Raw genomic sequence first — 16056 nt, 5'->3', positions numbered from 1 at the left:
ATCCCTCAAAACAGGCCTTTCTAAATTCTTCCCTCTGACTCCTCCCCTCCACGTCCCTTTTTGTGCATCCTAAGCCTCCTTCTACTGCTACGACCTCCCTCAAAAAATAAAACAATCCTTCACTTATATATCCCTCCACTATCCTTTTCAAACAAAATAACAGACTAACATGTCCACTTCTCAAATTTCATATTTCACTATACTAATTCACCACTAATCCTTTATGGGTTCCAGAGTAGCATGATATTCGCTGAAAAAGCGCTTTAACACCTCATCAGGGGTAGCAAGCACTATATAAATGCCTCTTGGCCTCTTCTATCCCTCCGCTACCCTTCTCTAACCAAATAACTGAATAACATATCCACCACTCAAATTACTTTCATATCTCACTATACTAATTTTCATCACTAACCCTTTATGGGTTCTGAAGTAGAGTGCTACTTGCCAAAAAAAGCACTTCAACACCCCATCAGGGGTAACAATGTGCTTTATAAATGCAAACCTTTTTACCTCTTCTAGCACTTTGCTATCCTTCTTACTGCAAATAACTGACTAAACTAGGCACCACTCAAATTACTTTCATATTTCACTATACTAATTCAACACCATTCCTTTATGGGTTCGCAAGTAGCATGCTGCTCGCTGGAAAAGCGCTTAGACGACTGTTCAGGGGTATTAAGTGATATATAAATGCAATTACAATACAATACAATCCCACTGCTGCCCTAAATGCCAGTCGGACCATGCAGATTTTCTCCACTTATTATGGACCTGTGGGTTGATAGCATCCTTTTTGGGGGAAATCTATTCCACTTGTCTCTCATGGTTGAATGACCTCATGCACTGGACCCCATAGTGGCTTTGTTGGGGTATGACTGGCCATTACTACTAGGATTATGTCATTTTACTGCTATAGCCTTACTTCCAGCCAAATGAAACCTAACCTCACTGGGGTGCTCGCACTTCCCCGATGGTGGAAGCCTGGCTAAAAGATCTGTCCTGTTGTGATATTAACTCTGAATTGTACGCTTGTACCTACGCGTCCCTAATCGGACCTCTATACCTGCCTTCACTCCCCAGCATACCATATACCTGCCTTATCCTGGCGCTTTCACCTATTTTCCACTTGCTGACACTGGACGTCCCCACACGGACCGCCAAACCTGGTCTACTCCCCGGCATACCCTATACTCGCCACATCCTGGCGCTCCTAACCCACTGCACGTGCTGATACTGAACACCCATCCGCCCACACCTGGGCGCTACTCATCTATTGGCTGCCATCACTCATCTGATTTGGCCGCATTTGGTGACACCACAGCCCACGGACATCACGTCCTTTTCTCAAACACGTTGCATACCCTAGACCGGGTTGGAATTTTCACCGGTCACTAGGGACCTGCTCTCCTACTCCTTCCGACTCGGAACATCCCTGAAGAGTCATGGGATAACTCCTTGTGACGAAACACGTGTCAGCTGGTTGTTTGGCTCAATACAGTCGTTGCTTTGTGATATATAAAAAACCTGTTTCTCCAAACCTACACAGGTGTCGACCACCACTTTGTTTGAACTGAGATAACATTTGTAATAACTTTGTTATACCCTCACAACGTGTGTCCAGGACAGTGCATACTTTCCAGTGTGGATCTTTCGACCCACACAAATCTGGGGATTATCGGGTAAATCCCCCAACCTGGCAGCACCGTATCTACCCAGATTCTTAAGACCATAACGCACACCAGCCTGAGGGCCATTTCTTCCTGTCTTCACTAAAAACCCCACTCCTAGCTCTCACTCCCCCGATGGTGGCAGCCTGGATAAAAGATCTGTCCTGTTGTGATATTAACTCTGAATTGTACTTTTCCCTGCAGCCAATTACTTCCAGGCCCAAGGATATCTGGCAACTATACTGGCGATGAAACTGCAGGTTAAATGCTGGTTATTTATCAAATGCTGTACAAGGCCCTCGATCTGTTCTGCAATGCCCGATACGCAATCTGCTTTTGAAGTGTAACTTGTCTGTGTAATTTCTCTTTCTTTGTCTTTTAGTTGCTTATCTTTTTCTTTTCTGGTAACTTTGCTGTGCCACACATGTATTTCTGTCTTATATTTTAGTTTTTGGCTACATTGTATGTATGTGTTGTACGATAAATACATTAAGAAAATAGTTCAGACGTAACATTAAAAAAGCTGTAGAAATTCACTGAAAAAAACTGACGGTTACAGGGATGTTACAGTTAGGAAATCAAATTAAAAAACCTTTGAAATTCACAGAAAAAAACACATTTTACAGGGACAGTATAGTTAGGCTCAGATTTTACCTGCACGAAACCTTAGAACGGATTTCCTGTTATCAATAGTTACCTGAGATAACTTTAACTTATGCCCCGCAATGAACTGCTTATGATCTCACATATCATATCTCTCATGACATAGTCAATGAGGTCACTGATGACATCTCAAATGACATCCCTGATGACATTATCCAGTGAGTGTAACTCCTTCATAAACATTTCTGAGACTTGAACATATATACTAAGCTACTGTATAAGTTAAATTACAATTGTTTCTGTACTACTTATGAGTGATGCTATTTCTAACATATGTCATCTGAGTGACTGTATGACTGTGGGTGTGTGAGTGGTTGTATGGAGCTGTGAGTGTGCTTATGTGAGTGTCTGTATAGGTTTATCAGTGGGTATGTGAGTGATTGTATTGGACTGTTAGCAGGTGTATGAGTGGCTGTATGGTGTGTAAGTGGTTAAATGGGTATGTGTGAGTGGTTGTATGGGTGTGTGAGTGGTTGTGTGAGTATGTGAGTAGATGTCTAAGTAGTTTTGAGGGTATATGAGAGAATGTGTTTGTGGGCTTGTGAGTTGGTGAGTACGTGTGAGAGTGTCTGAGTGGGTTTGTGAGTGTCTGAATTGGTCTGTGAATGGTTATCAGTTTGGGTATCTCAGTAGGTGTGTTAGTGTTTGATTCGGTCTGTGAATGGGTACGAGGGTATTTGAGTATGTCTAAATAGGTATGTGAATGGGTATAAGAGTGTCAGACAGACACTTTGAGTGGGCGCGTGAGTGTCTGATTGGTTCTGTGAGCGGGCATGAGAGTGTCTGAGTGGGTCTGTGAGTGGGTGTCTGAGTAGGTCTGACAATGAGTGTGTGCGTATCTGAATGGGTCTGTGAGTGGGTATGTGAGTTTATGAGTGATCTGTGAGCAGATGTCACAGTGTCTGAGTGGCTGTGTGAATGAGTGGGTTTATGAGTGGCTGTGAGAGTATCTGAGTGGGTCTGTGAGTGAGTGCATGTGTATGTCTGAGCAAGTCTGCCAATGGGTGCATGAGTGTCTGAGTTTGTCTGTGAGTGGGTGTGTCAGTGTCTGATTAGTACTGTGACTAGGTGTGGGAGACTGTGAGTGGGTACATGAGTGTTTGAGTGGGTCTGTAAATGGGTGTGAGAGTGTTTGCATGAGTTGCTGAGTAGGTACATGAGTTTCTGAGTGGGTCTGTACATGGGTGTGAGAGTGTCTGAGTGTGTCTGCCAGTAAGCCTTTGAGTGTCTGAGTATGTCTGTGAGCAGATGTGGGACTGTCTGTGTGGGTCTGTGAGCAGGTGTATGAGTGTCTGAGTGGGCCTTTGAGTGGGTATGTTAGTGTCTGAGCAGAATTGTGAATGGGTGAGAGAGGGTCTGAGTGGGTCTGTGAGTGGGTGTGTGAGAGTCTGAATAGATCAATAAGTGGGTATGAGAGTGTCTGCACGAGTCTCTGAGGGGATGCCTGAGTGTCTGAGTGGGTCTTTTAGACAGTGTGAGAGGGTCTGAGTGGGTCTGGCAATGGGTATGGAGTATGTGTCAAGACCACTCACCTGAAGCTCCATGTCTTCCTTTCGGGAGATGCTAGGGCCCAATACCTCCTGGAACCCTTCTTAGCTACAATGTGTTTTTTTTAGGTGTATACACTGAGCTGTGTGTGGCACCAAGGGGAAGGAGGTTGGGATGAGACACTGGAGCGCTGGGAAACCTCTTCATAACTGGTATCTTGGATGGAAGTAAATGTGACGTGGGCTCAAACTTGGTTTAAAGTGGGTCATATGACGTGAGGTGTTCTCCAAGAAAAACGGAGTAATGTTATCATTCACTAATGTGGAATCATTCTAACATGGTTTAATAAGGGTTCGCACATGCCTAGCAGAGTTCGTACTTTACTCCTTTTGTGTGAGGGAACAAGGCACTGGATCACATTCACTCTTGTGGATTATATGCACATTCATTCATAATACTGTTGCATAATACTGCTGCAAAATAGCAATAAACATTACTGCATAAGAAAGTACAATCAAAGTACTAGTAAAGAATATTCATGCTTGACACGAGTAATGGGCGTTTCCCTGATAGTCAACTTGTAAAGGTATTTGAACGTTTCTAATCATTGTTGACATGTTTCTTGATCCTCTGCTCTGATCACCTGCTTTCAGAACACAGTATGACCTTCTCCGCACTCATGTGCTTTCAGTACACAGTGCAATATGCCAATACAATATGACGTGCATAGGAATTTAAAATAAAATAATGAACTGAATGTGTCCTGTCACCCACATATGTCTCACGCTATGTACTACATATGATGAAATACACTTACTAGTGTTCTGAGTCCTGATTACTTAGGGTCATGAGTGCCAGAATCGTTACAGTCGCCCCTCTCAAAGAACACCCCACTAAGCGTGGTTTATCTGGTTGACGTACATGGAACTGTCTTTTGTAACCAAGGGGCATGTACATCTGAAGCTGGTTCCCACAAATTTGCAGTAGCATAATACCCTTCCCATGCAATTAAATACTGTAGGTGTCCTCTGATACATTTTGAATCAAGTATGCATTGTACTTCATATTCTAAAAGCCCATTGACCAATAGAGGAGGGGGTGGTGTATCTGAGCGTGTATCTGAGTGATATGGTTTTAGGGGGGATACATGAAATACCGGATGAAATGCCTATTCCTCATGCCAGCTTAATTTCATAGCCCTAGAATCACTATCTGTGTGATGCTAAAGGGGCAAATGAACCTGAGTATGAGTTTACGTGGTCCATTTTTGTGTGGGTTCTCCTTTTTTGTCTGCTTTTATTTTCATGGTAGTTTTGTTTTTTTGTAGGGCTAATTTAGCTTGTTTCTGAACTTCCAGTCAGTCAGTCAGTCAGTCATATTAGCTTTATTTCGATATAAAAACATATCTTAAAAGCTTCAAATTACAATTGTACAGGATAAAAGACAACATAGTAAAAAATGCAAAACATGTTCACAAGAAATAAATGCACTATTAATGACTGTATGAAAAAGGTTCAACATTATCCATATGTTTAAAAAGTTAAAAAATGGGGTTAAAAAAAATAATAAAAATAATATGTGCTCCATAAGATAAAAATGGATAGAATTAATCAAAAACAAATGGCTCGTAGGAACATGAAGCAGAAAAAAGTACAGTTTCCTAAAATACAAATACAAATAGCACATAGCAGCATTATAGGAGAGTTTTCAACAATCTCATTCTGATGTTCCAGGCCCAGCTCAGGAATTTGGCTAAGCCACATGCATACAGGGGACGCGCATCAGATCTTAAAATGCTTAGCGCTGCAAGATGACTACGAGTGCCCACCTCCCTACAGAGTGGCTTGAGCCAACATTCCCTTGGCACTCTATAGGCTGGGCATACAAACAAGATGTGTGCTATTGTTTCTGGAATAGCCTCACAGGTTGGGCAAGTAATAGGTAGTCTGATAGGGGGCCTTCCACCGGGCTGTTATATCGCGAGTGGGGAGGGAGCCGACCCTAAATGCAAAGAACAAGGCTCGGTCATGAGGTATTTGTATGACATCTAGATATTGTTCATAGCAAGTGGAACTTTTCTGTTGCATGAACTCCTCGGATAGCCTACCAAGTTTAGGATCAAGGAGGCACCTAGTGCGAACCCAGGACCAGTAAATTCTCTTGAGTTCTGCTTAGGGTGGGGCAGTTCTATTTTCCCACGCTTCCTCAAGACCAAGGTCGTACAGCAACATTTTCAACTCCCTTAGCCATTTAATCCTATGCCAGCCATCCATACTCATCAGTTCATCTAGCCCAGCTGCGTACCCTGCCAATGCAGGGGTTCGCCATAGGCGGGCCCACAGCAGTAAGGGCCACAGTCTGGCCAAATCTCTCAATGCGTGGCAACCCAAATCCTGCAACAAGGGTCTAGTGGGGGTCCTTTGCGGCAACCTCATAAGATCTTTTAAAAATGACAAGCGCCGAGATACCCTCATGGGTCGATTCGTGCGCTATACAAGTACTACTACAAGTACTACTACATATGTGTCTAAGCTGTATGCAGGGAGAAGGGGGTGGGAACTTTCGTCGTGTATACATCGGTGATCAGTGTCCCTGCTGTAGCCAAGGACGTACAGTCTCTTGTAGAGTTCTCATTGTCGCTGTCTCCTGCATGCAAGAAAGGTTCCCATACTTGAAGAAACAGGTCAGATTGGTCCTGGAGATTGTAGATAACTCCCTCTTGTGAGGCCGTGTTGATCATGGCCGTTAGCCAGGCCTCCTGTGATGGCAGGGACGGGGACCTCCATTGTCGCGGAATACATATTTTTGTCATGGCCAGTTCCGTGTGGAGAAGACGGCGCTGTGGTCTCGAAAGCTCTGGAGATTGCTGCAGGTTGTGCAGGAGGATGACGGCTGGGGCTAATGGTAATTTCAGAGGCATAGTAGCACTCAAGACCAAATAGTCACTATTGACTATTCATTCACTATTCTGTGGTTCCATGGAACATAAAAATGCCTGAAATGTGTTAATGAAAATGAAAATAGTTGAATGTGTAATTCAGACTGGATAGTGTGGGTGGAGTATAGAATTATTGGTTCAAGTAGGAGACAGCCTTGTGAAAATATGAACTTTTGAGAAGGAAACACAAGGGTTTAGATGGATACAGAGCAAAGAGAGGTTTTGGTGATGGTGGAAAAAGCGGAAAGTGATTGTGACCATGTTTTTGAAGTGAGAGGGAAGAATTCTGGTTTCTTTGAAGGTGCATTTATTGTGTGTTTTGATACAAATACGTGTGTGTGCATATTGATATTTCCGTCTTTAGAGACATCTGGATTGCTGACTTTACTCTTCTATAGGCTTAGATTGTAATGGGGGGGGTGCACTAAAATGCATTCGCCAGGGATTTGAAAGAATTAACCATGTGTGATAGTACTATGCTTATGAATGTCATCAGTTGTCGTTTTAGTTTAATGAAGTGTATTAACATATAAGAGCACATTATAAATGAATAATTATCCTTATTTTAGATATATTTACAGGGTTATATATGTGTTGCAAAATAAAATGCTTTTAAGATACATATTGCCAAGTGAGCGTGACTTTGGGCCCTAAGCTTACAGTTGAGAAATTTAACATTCAATGTGAAAGTTCATTTGACATGATGCTAACACCTTTCTTGCATCCCTGATTTAATAGGGTTTTCCCTATTCTTAGTCTAGTGTAGTATTTGGTATAGATTGTGAATGTGAATAAGGATTGAAGCAATACATCCACTATGCAAATTCTTTTTCTTATATTCTGTGTTGCTGTGACAGACATTCTTATGTGTTCCTTGCTGTTGAGGACAAATATTGTACATTGTTTTGGTCTTCCTTTAATTAAGGAACAGTGGTAAAACAATAGTAGTCAGGTGAACTACGCACTAATATGTGCTTTTGGTCTTGCACATTGATGGCAAACATTTTTTTAAAGGATAGATTTTCATCTCCTTATTCAGTATAATTGGAAACGTTTATGTTACAACTGTTGCATGACGCATCTATTACCGAAGTGTTTATTATCTTGCACAAATTAATGCCATGTTTCAATGCATTCTGTCCTTTCAAAGTAATCCATTTATGAACAAGAGAAGAAAGAATGCTCCAATCACAACAATAGTGGTTTACTTGAATAAAAAGTAATTTACATGAATTTGCCCCCGGCTCCTCTTCCACTCTCTCACGCAGAGTTTAGGGGTCCCTCATATCGAGCAAATGTGATTTGCATTGCTAACAATTATGCTTGTGATGTATGATGATGAATGAATATTGTTCTCATCCTGGCCACATGTATTAGACAGGAAGTATTTAATAAAGAGTGATGTTCGATGTTCAATGCATCAATGATTACACTGTTTTTGCTATGAGTTATACCACACGTGTAGCACAATGGGATATAGATGGGGTGTGCACAATGGGGAGGAGTTATATAACTGATTTCTCTCATAGATAATGAGTTGTTTTTATCAAGGTATGGCATTTTCTGCACTCAAGAGCTAAGAGACGTATTAAACCATTGGATTAAGATTTGCTTCCATCTTTCTGAAGTCATTACAGTGAACTAGAGACATATTTTGCTCGTGCCAGTGCTAACACCCACAGCCATACTCAATGGATAGCAATGATGACAAAGGATGAGAGAGCAAACCACAAAGTCTCCTTGCAGCGTACTTGTGCCCCTCCACACTCACAGATTTTCCAGGAGGTGTGGCTGCGCAGTTAAGGCATCTGAGACCTACTAATCCAAGACAGTACACCTACAGGTCAGAGACAGGCAAGAAATTAAAAGGTTTTGTGGACACCAGCACAAGTACAACATCCTTGGGAACAGTGACACAGAAACAGCTAATGTGCAAAGAGGGCTTGCGGGTGACACAGAAATTGCATAGCGCATATCACCCACTAGCAGCAGAGGCCGTTGAGAGAAGAAATGGTGGGTGGAAGAACTAAATAGGGAGTATTTGTGTATCCACTGAACTATCCTCATCTGATGCACAGCCATTAGCTTTGTTGTCCATGAGAAGCCCTCCAGGTGAAGTTAAACAACTGAGCCCCCATCATCAAGTGCTGCAGGATCTTCCTGTCTGAGTAACACTAACTGGATATGGTCTCCAACCAGGAGTCTGGGCCCTTGCCAGTGCTCACATCAAACATCGTCACTACCTTCCCAGCTGTTGTTCCAGACAACTACTACAGCTATCAAGTATGAAAGGCTGACCTTTTGGGTGCCCGGCCCTCACACCTAGAAGGTGCCCCATCACTAAAACACCGACAAAGACCAGGGTACATCGACTTCATCGCCTTCATCATCTGCAGCTCTGGCTGAAAGATGTTGTTGGAACATGCGTCCTAGAACACCTCACCTTTGTTCTGGAGTATCTATTGCTCAAGTGCTGGTAACCTCTGATGCAATAAATAAGGTACAGAAAATTGTTAATTTTAAAGGTTTCTTTGCAATTTATTGAGGCCACTACAACTAACACCTCTACAGGGCCCGCCAAGGAATGGTTATAGGTACCAAAAGTTATCTGTGCTATTGTACTGCCTGTGGTGCCTATAGAGTTAATAGAAATGTTGCCTGCTACAAAATACATACATTTACTGACACTGAGACTTTGAACTTTTTCCCAGATTGGCAATACAACTAAAATGGCAAACATACTTGGAGGGCAAAGGACTATGTTGAATGGAAAGTGAACGATGATGAAAATGTACATGTATTATGTAATCTAGTATCTGCGCACATCTGCTCCAACAGTGCCTAGTAGATAATAACTCATAGAGTAATAGGGAACATCACATCTTACCATCTATAGCTGTGAAGAAGGCACACATATATGAAAGTTTCATCACCTGTCTAATGAGAAGATGTCATAAAAAACAGAGTATTACAGAGCTCTGGGTTAAGGATAGTACTAGGAGGTGTACTTCATGGGTTTAGAAATAGTCAAGCAAGCAGTGGCACAACTATGTGTCCCAGATTCCCCAGTGACCAACACACCCTACCACAGATAGAAACACATAATGTATCTACCGAAGTTTGACCAAGGGGCACTCATGATAATGCCACACAGTATAAGCAATAACTGCCCAAGAGAGCAGCAGAGTGAGGATCACGTTCAGGCTCCTCACCCACGCATACAAGGCTCCCCACGGCCTGGGCCTCAAGTACCTCAACGACCGCCTGACCCTCTACACACCCACCCGCCAGTACGATCGACCAGACACGCCCTAGCCACCGTACCACGCATCCGCAGAGTCACCGCAGGAGGAAGATCCTTCTCCTACCTGGCAGCCAAGACCTGGAACTCCCTCCCCATTCACCTTCGGCTGACCCAGGACCATCTCTCCTTCAGGAAGCAACTCAAGACCTGGCTGTTCGAGCAGTAACGCACCCCTCTCAACCAGGGCCTTGAGACCCTTCCGGGTGAGTAGCGCGCTATACAAATGCTATGATTGATTGATTGATACAATGTCTAGACCTAAACACTGACAGTACTAGGAGGATTAGGAACAGTATGTCATCGGTGATGATCAGAGGACGGGATGTGGAACCATGTTTTATTTTATGTGGAATCAATTTTGTTTTGGTTACGATTTGTGAAATTCAATGATGACAAGCCTGAATTAAATGTGCAGAAATAGAATGATATCGCATAAAGTAATATACCTGGATAAACTAGACAGCTTGTGATGCAAGGCGTGCTCAAGAACACTACTTGCAACATGCATTAGCTAGCTAGTCAACTACAGGCACTGTTACCATAGCATATGAGACAAAGTGTCTACCTCTGATTGGTTACCTCATTTCTTATGCTTGGGAAATCCCCACTGTTCCAACTCTGGACATTTGAGTAGCACCACCCTGTACCATGCAGGTGGCACACACTATTAGCTTCTTCTGATTGGCCCTGTATCTAATAATTGTGCAAGCCTGTACTGTCTGATGTTGAATCACATGCTGTATTAGTTCATAATTCAGAACAAATTTTGAAGAACTAGTAATTTTATTGGACATGTACCAAAACACCTTTTTTTGTTTTTTGAAGACGTAAAAGGCTGTGCTTGACTTCAGCAATTTGGACACTTGGTTACCAAGCCAGCTGTCCCCGTGTACAGGTATAGTAAATAATCTACATGTGAGCCTGATGGAGTTTGTGCTTTGTATTAATATTTAAGCTTCACCATGCTTGTTTCTGGTCCTTGGAGGACATGGCTTAGCAGTTCAGGCTGGACTGTTCCTATGGGGAGTAGGGTCAGAACTGATTTGCATATTGATGGGTCCAAACTGGGGTGGCGTGGTGAGCAAAACATGATGGCCTGAACTTTTGATTTGTTCAGCATTCCATCCATCATTTCTTCTTTTCTTTTTGCTTTTAGAGCACAGTTTTTTTCTTGTCCTAACCATTTGTGCATTCTGCCAGTATCCTGGGTCACATGACTGTGAATGGCTGTGCTGTTGAAGTTTGTGTTTTCCTGACGAAGAGTGACACACAATGGGTTTAGGTTTGAACAGGATGAGCCATCCTGCCAGAAGTGCGAGCATTGAAGCTGTACACTGTCCCACTTGCTCTTCAAATGGCTTGCCTTTATGTTACAATAAAGGAACCCATTACTAGCCTTTTGCCACCCCAGAATTCTGTGAGTATTGACCGGGGAAGGGAAGATGTGTGGTAGGACAGGATATTCCTCCTAAAACATACCCTGGCACCAGGTATAAATATTGGGCTTCCTGTTCACTCTTCAGCATACTCCTGGACCTATGAACATTATGGAAAGAGGAGTGCCCTGCTACCGGAAGACTGCCCTACTGCTACCAGAGCGTTGCCCTGCTGTCTGAGGAGTGCCTTAATTTGGTGAGTTTTGTGGTTCACCATTATAAGGACTGTGGTTGCTGCTTGAGCAGGTCTTCAACCCCTTAGGCAATATCCATAATAAGGCTAGAAAGAAATGGTTTAGCAGTACCGGTCACCTTCCATGGTGTATCATATGTCCAAACACTAACAAGGAATGTGAAATATGTGTCAGAATGGGACTCTTTATTTGTGTTCAGTTCTAATAGCCAGGAAGAAGGAGAGAAGGAACAATGTAATCATCATGGAAGATGATGTATTACCTATTGCAAAGGTGTAACAGGCATGTTTCTGATGGAGGACACATTCACAGTGACTTGGATTAAAGTGCTATAAAGTGAGGTCACTTGGGCTTTCACCGTCACAGCTAGTCGGGTGTCAGTATGGACTATGTCAAGCACAGTTAGGTAGGTCACAGTATTGTAAAAGGAAGAAGAGAATTCTGTGATAAGTAAAATCAGGAAAAAGGTTATCATTGGTGTAATTAAGTTCCAGGATAGGAATTTTCCCTTTATTGTAAAATGTATTTATTTATTTATTTATTTATAAGTCTTATAGAGCGCACTGTCACCTTGCAGGCATCCTGGCGCTGATGCTCCATGAGAAGTGAGGAAGAGAGGAGTCAGGAAAGAACCAAAGAACTCAGCCAATGGGGAACAGCCAGGTCTTCACACATTTTCTAAACGGGAGGAGTTTGTCAACTTGTCTAATCTCCAGAGGTAGACTGTTCCAGAGTTTGGCCGCAGCCACCCTAAAGGATCTTCCTCCTGCCCTGACTTTCTTGAATCTAGGGATTCTCACCAGCCGGGCAGCGGAAGAACGAAGCGCCCTGGTGGGGGTGTACCAGGCATATTTAGATTGCAATGCTCTAGGGCCTAGTCCATGAAGGGCTTTAAACACAAGGCAGAGAGACTTAAATTGTACTCTCTGCCTGAGGGGAAGCCAGTGGAGTTCAGCCAGAGCTGCCGATGCAGATGCTCTTCTAGGCCAACCCAAGGCCATTTTAGCAGCCGCTGATTGAATTCTCTGCAGTCTATCTAACAGAAGGCTGGGGGACTCAAGTAGGAGGGCATTACAATAGTCGAGTCTGCTCAAGATTGTAAATCTGGCCACCAAAGCACGAGCGTGGGTCGGTAATAGTGGCATAATCTTGCGAAGGGACCTAATCAGGGCAAAGCAGCAAGACACGGTATTCGCAACCTGAGCCTCCATGGTCAACTTGTTGTCTAACATAATGCCAAGGTTATGCACAGGTTTAACTGGCAAAACCTTAGTCAATGTTTCAGGAGGGTAGAAATTGTCAGGAAAGGGACACGGGACCCTGTTCCCCGCAAGGAAAAGCACCTCAGTTTTGGCCGGCGTTAAATTGGAGGGAGTTGTCCTGTAGCCAGCCGGCAATATCCCGCAGACACTCATGAAAAACCTCCATCGGTGTCGAGTCCTCACCCTCAAAGGAGAGGATCAGTTGAGTGTCGTCCGCATAATTGATCATATTGATCTTATATGACTTGATCAAAGATATCAAAGGTTTTAAATAAAAATTGAACAGAATGGGGCTGATTGCCGAACCCTGAGGGACCCCGTGCGGCACAGGGAAGAACGCAGATTGAAAAGGGGGCAGGGACACAGCCTGCTGTCTATCCTCCAGAAAGGACCGAAACCAGCGTAGGACACAGCCTCTCACCCCGGCCTTGCGTAGTCTACTCAGGAGGGTCACATGGTTGACGGTATCAAATGCGGCAGACAGGTCGAGCAGGATCAAAGCTGCTGCCTGACTTCTGTCTGCACGCATTTGAAGCTCATCCATGGCAGTGACCAGAGCTGTCTCCGTCCCATGGGCCAGGCGAAAGCCGAATTGCAGTTCCTCAAGCTGCTGATATTGCTCCAGATGTTTAGAAAGTGCCACACTGACCCTGCGTTCGACAATCTTTGCAGGAAAAGGTAGCAAGGAGATTGGTCTGTAATTCTTAGAGCATTCTGTATCCAATTATGTTTTTTTCAGCAGTGGGGATACCAGAGCTTGTTTCCAGCGAGCGGGTACCACACCGCTGGCCAAAGACTGGTTGCAGATCAGTCAAAGCGTAGGAAATAATTCCCCCTCATACTCTTTCCAGATCTTGTGCGGGACCGGGTCCAAGGGCAAGCCAGAGGAAATGCCCCGTGCCAGCCTACTGAAGTCCTCCTCCCCAAGGGGCAGAAACTCTGATAATTGATCCGCAGGCTGCCAACAGGGGCCATTATCCCCGCCCTCCAGGGCCTGATCTCCCAGAGTATGGGAGCAGCTGGAATTTTGAGATCGTTGATAATTATCTCAATTTTCTCTCTGAAGAAATTAGCCAAGTTCTCACAGAGCTCCTGCGAAGGGGGTATCGAGTTCTTGGAACAATCGGGACTGGTGAGGCTGTTCAGAATGTTAAAAAATGCTCCTAGAACTGTTAGAAGCATTGCAAATCGTGGAGCAAAAGTACTCTGCTTTGGATTTATGAATCAAGGTCTTATACTCTGTAATTTTGAGCTTCCAAAGCAGCCTGTCTGAATCCTTGTAGCCCCGCCTCCAATTCCTCTCTGCCTGTTTACATGCTAATTTAGTGGATTTCAGAGTCTCAGTAAACCAAGGGGCGGAGGCTCTGCTTTTATGACTACGTTTTCTTAAAGGGGCATGAGAGTCTACCGTCGTAGTAATCCTGAGGCACAACGAGGCAAAATTCTTGTCGACCTGTTTGTCCCAGGAAAAGCAGTCTCCGACCGTAAACATCCGATCTGAGGATCTCAGTCGCGCAAGGGTCTTCCAGTCCCTACACCAAATTTCAGTGGTGGTACATGCAGGCCGGGTCTGGGCAACATAAAAATTACCATAAAATTTAATTAGGAAGTGGTCTGTGCAGTCCATGGGCGAGATTTCCCCCATGTGCAGCAAATGAGGACCCGAGAAGAGAAGGTCAAGGCTATGACCCCCCTTATGCGTAGCACCCAAAATATGCTGAAAAAGGCCCAGGCCTTGGCACGAGTGGAGTAGATTAAGAAACCCCGCATCAAGGGAACCATTTAGCCAAAGATTAAAGTCCCCTAGGACTATTAGTTTATTGTCAGTGGCTGCCATGTTGGTGAGAGTGGTTAACAACGATTGTTGTTGTTGAGAAGTAAAAACCCCAGGGGGTCTATCACAGATTACCCCAGTAAAGATAAGCCCAGCGGCATTTTTTATAGCCAGGCCAAGTAGCTCCACCCCATTAAATGGATCCATATCAATGGTCCCAATTTGGCAGGAGGCCCTATTGATGACCCCCACCCTGCCACCCCTACCGTTAGGTAGAAGTCTGATTTTACTGGAATGTGTGTGAATCCCACAAGTTTCATGTTAGTATTATAGAGGGTGGGTCCTTTCGCCAAACAGAGTGGAACCAATGATTACCTTGGAATGACCACCATCTTTACCATATTCAGCCTGAGATTTAGCTACAATCACATTTTGCTTAACCAATTTCCAAGGGCACTTGTTCCTAAATAGGAGACAGATGGGCTTAGCTTCATGTCTTTTGCTTATTTTTACAGCATTTCTTTTAAAGAGTTATCTATCATTTATTTTGCAATGAGCAGAGTTAATTTCAGAAATACATAAATGTATTCACATAGAATCAGTATTGATAAATGCAGAATGGTGTTGATTGTGAGTTTGTAGGTTTAGCCCAGAAAGCAGAAATAGTACATCTGCCACAGTATGGCAGAAGACAGAGGGAACATTATTTATAGAGACAGATTGTAACAGATTAAAGAGAATAATACTTAATCTGCTCCACTTTATTTACTTAGTCTGCAAGCTATTGAGTTGGGGGTCATGGTCAACTTCAGAGTGAATATGGCAACTCCTACATTTTGGGAAGGTTAGAAATCATCTTTACAAGCTCCATGAGGTACAGTACACCAGAAAGCAGTCTTTAATGTGAGACAAAATGGGACCAGACCAGTCATATCTTGAGGTGAAGCTTAGTATTGACTGCTGAGAGTTTGTATATAATGCATAAATATATCTTGCACAAAGGCTATCGGGCCACATGCATCAAGCAAAATACCGGACACAAACGGGCTGATTCATAGACCGGTTCAACCGGTATTTTTCCATTTGGGATGCATCAAGCCCAAAGCAAATCGCACAATAGGGAATCCCAAATTTTGCGATGACCTATTTTGCAAATGCATTTAGGGAATCACAAATTGCCATTCCCTGGATGCAATGCAGGAAGCAAGAAGAAATTGCGACTCTGCATTTAGGAATCCCAATTTTCTACCAAGTTGAAGTTGGTGGTCACTTGCAAATCCTTAGAAAAATTCACTTTTTTGCATTTTTCTAAGTGCCACGTGGCGCACAC

General features: G+C 43.5%; 1 protein-coding gene across 1 annotated transcript in view; it reads right to left on the bottom strand.

Moving 5' to 3' along the window:
• LOC144783165 (uncharacterized) overlaps window positions 1–13496 on the bottom strand; it is a 43988-nt gene extending 30492 nt beyond the window's left edge. Inside the window, exon 1 of the mRNA XM_078662289.1 lies at window positions 13374–13496. Within this exon, the coding sequence (XP_078518415.1) occupies window positions 13374–13496 (123 nt within the window). The remainder of the gene's footprint in view (window positions 1–13373) is intronic.
• Between the last annotated feature and the right edge of the window lie 2560 nt (window positions 13497–16056).

This window comes from Lissotriton helveticus, chromosome 9 (assembly GCF_964261635.1).
Source record: "Lissotriton helveticus chromosome 9, aLisHel1.1, whole genome shotgun sequence".
Lineage (NCBI taxonomy): Eukaryota > Metazoa > Chordata > Amphibia > Caudata > Salamandridae > Lissotriton > Lissotriton helveticus.
The sequence above is the reverse complement of the archived record's forward strand: the minus strand, read 5'-3'. Positions and strand labels throughout refer to the sequence as shown.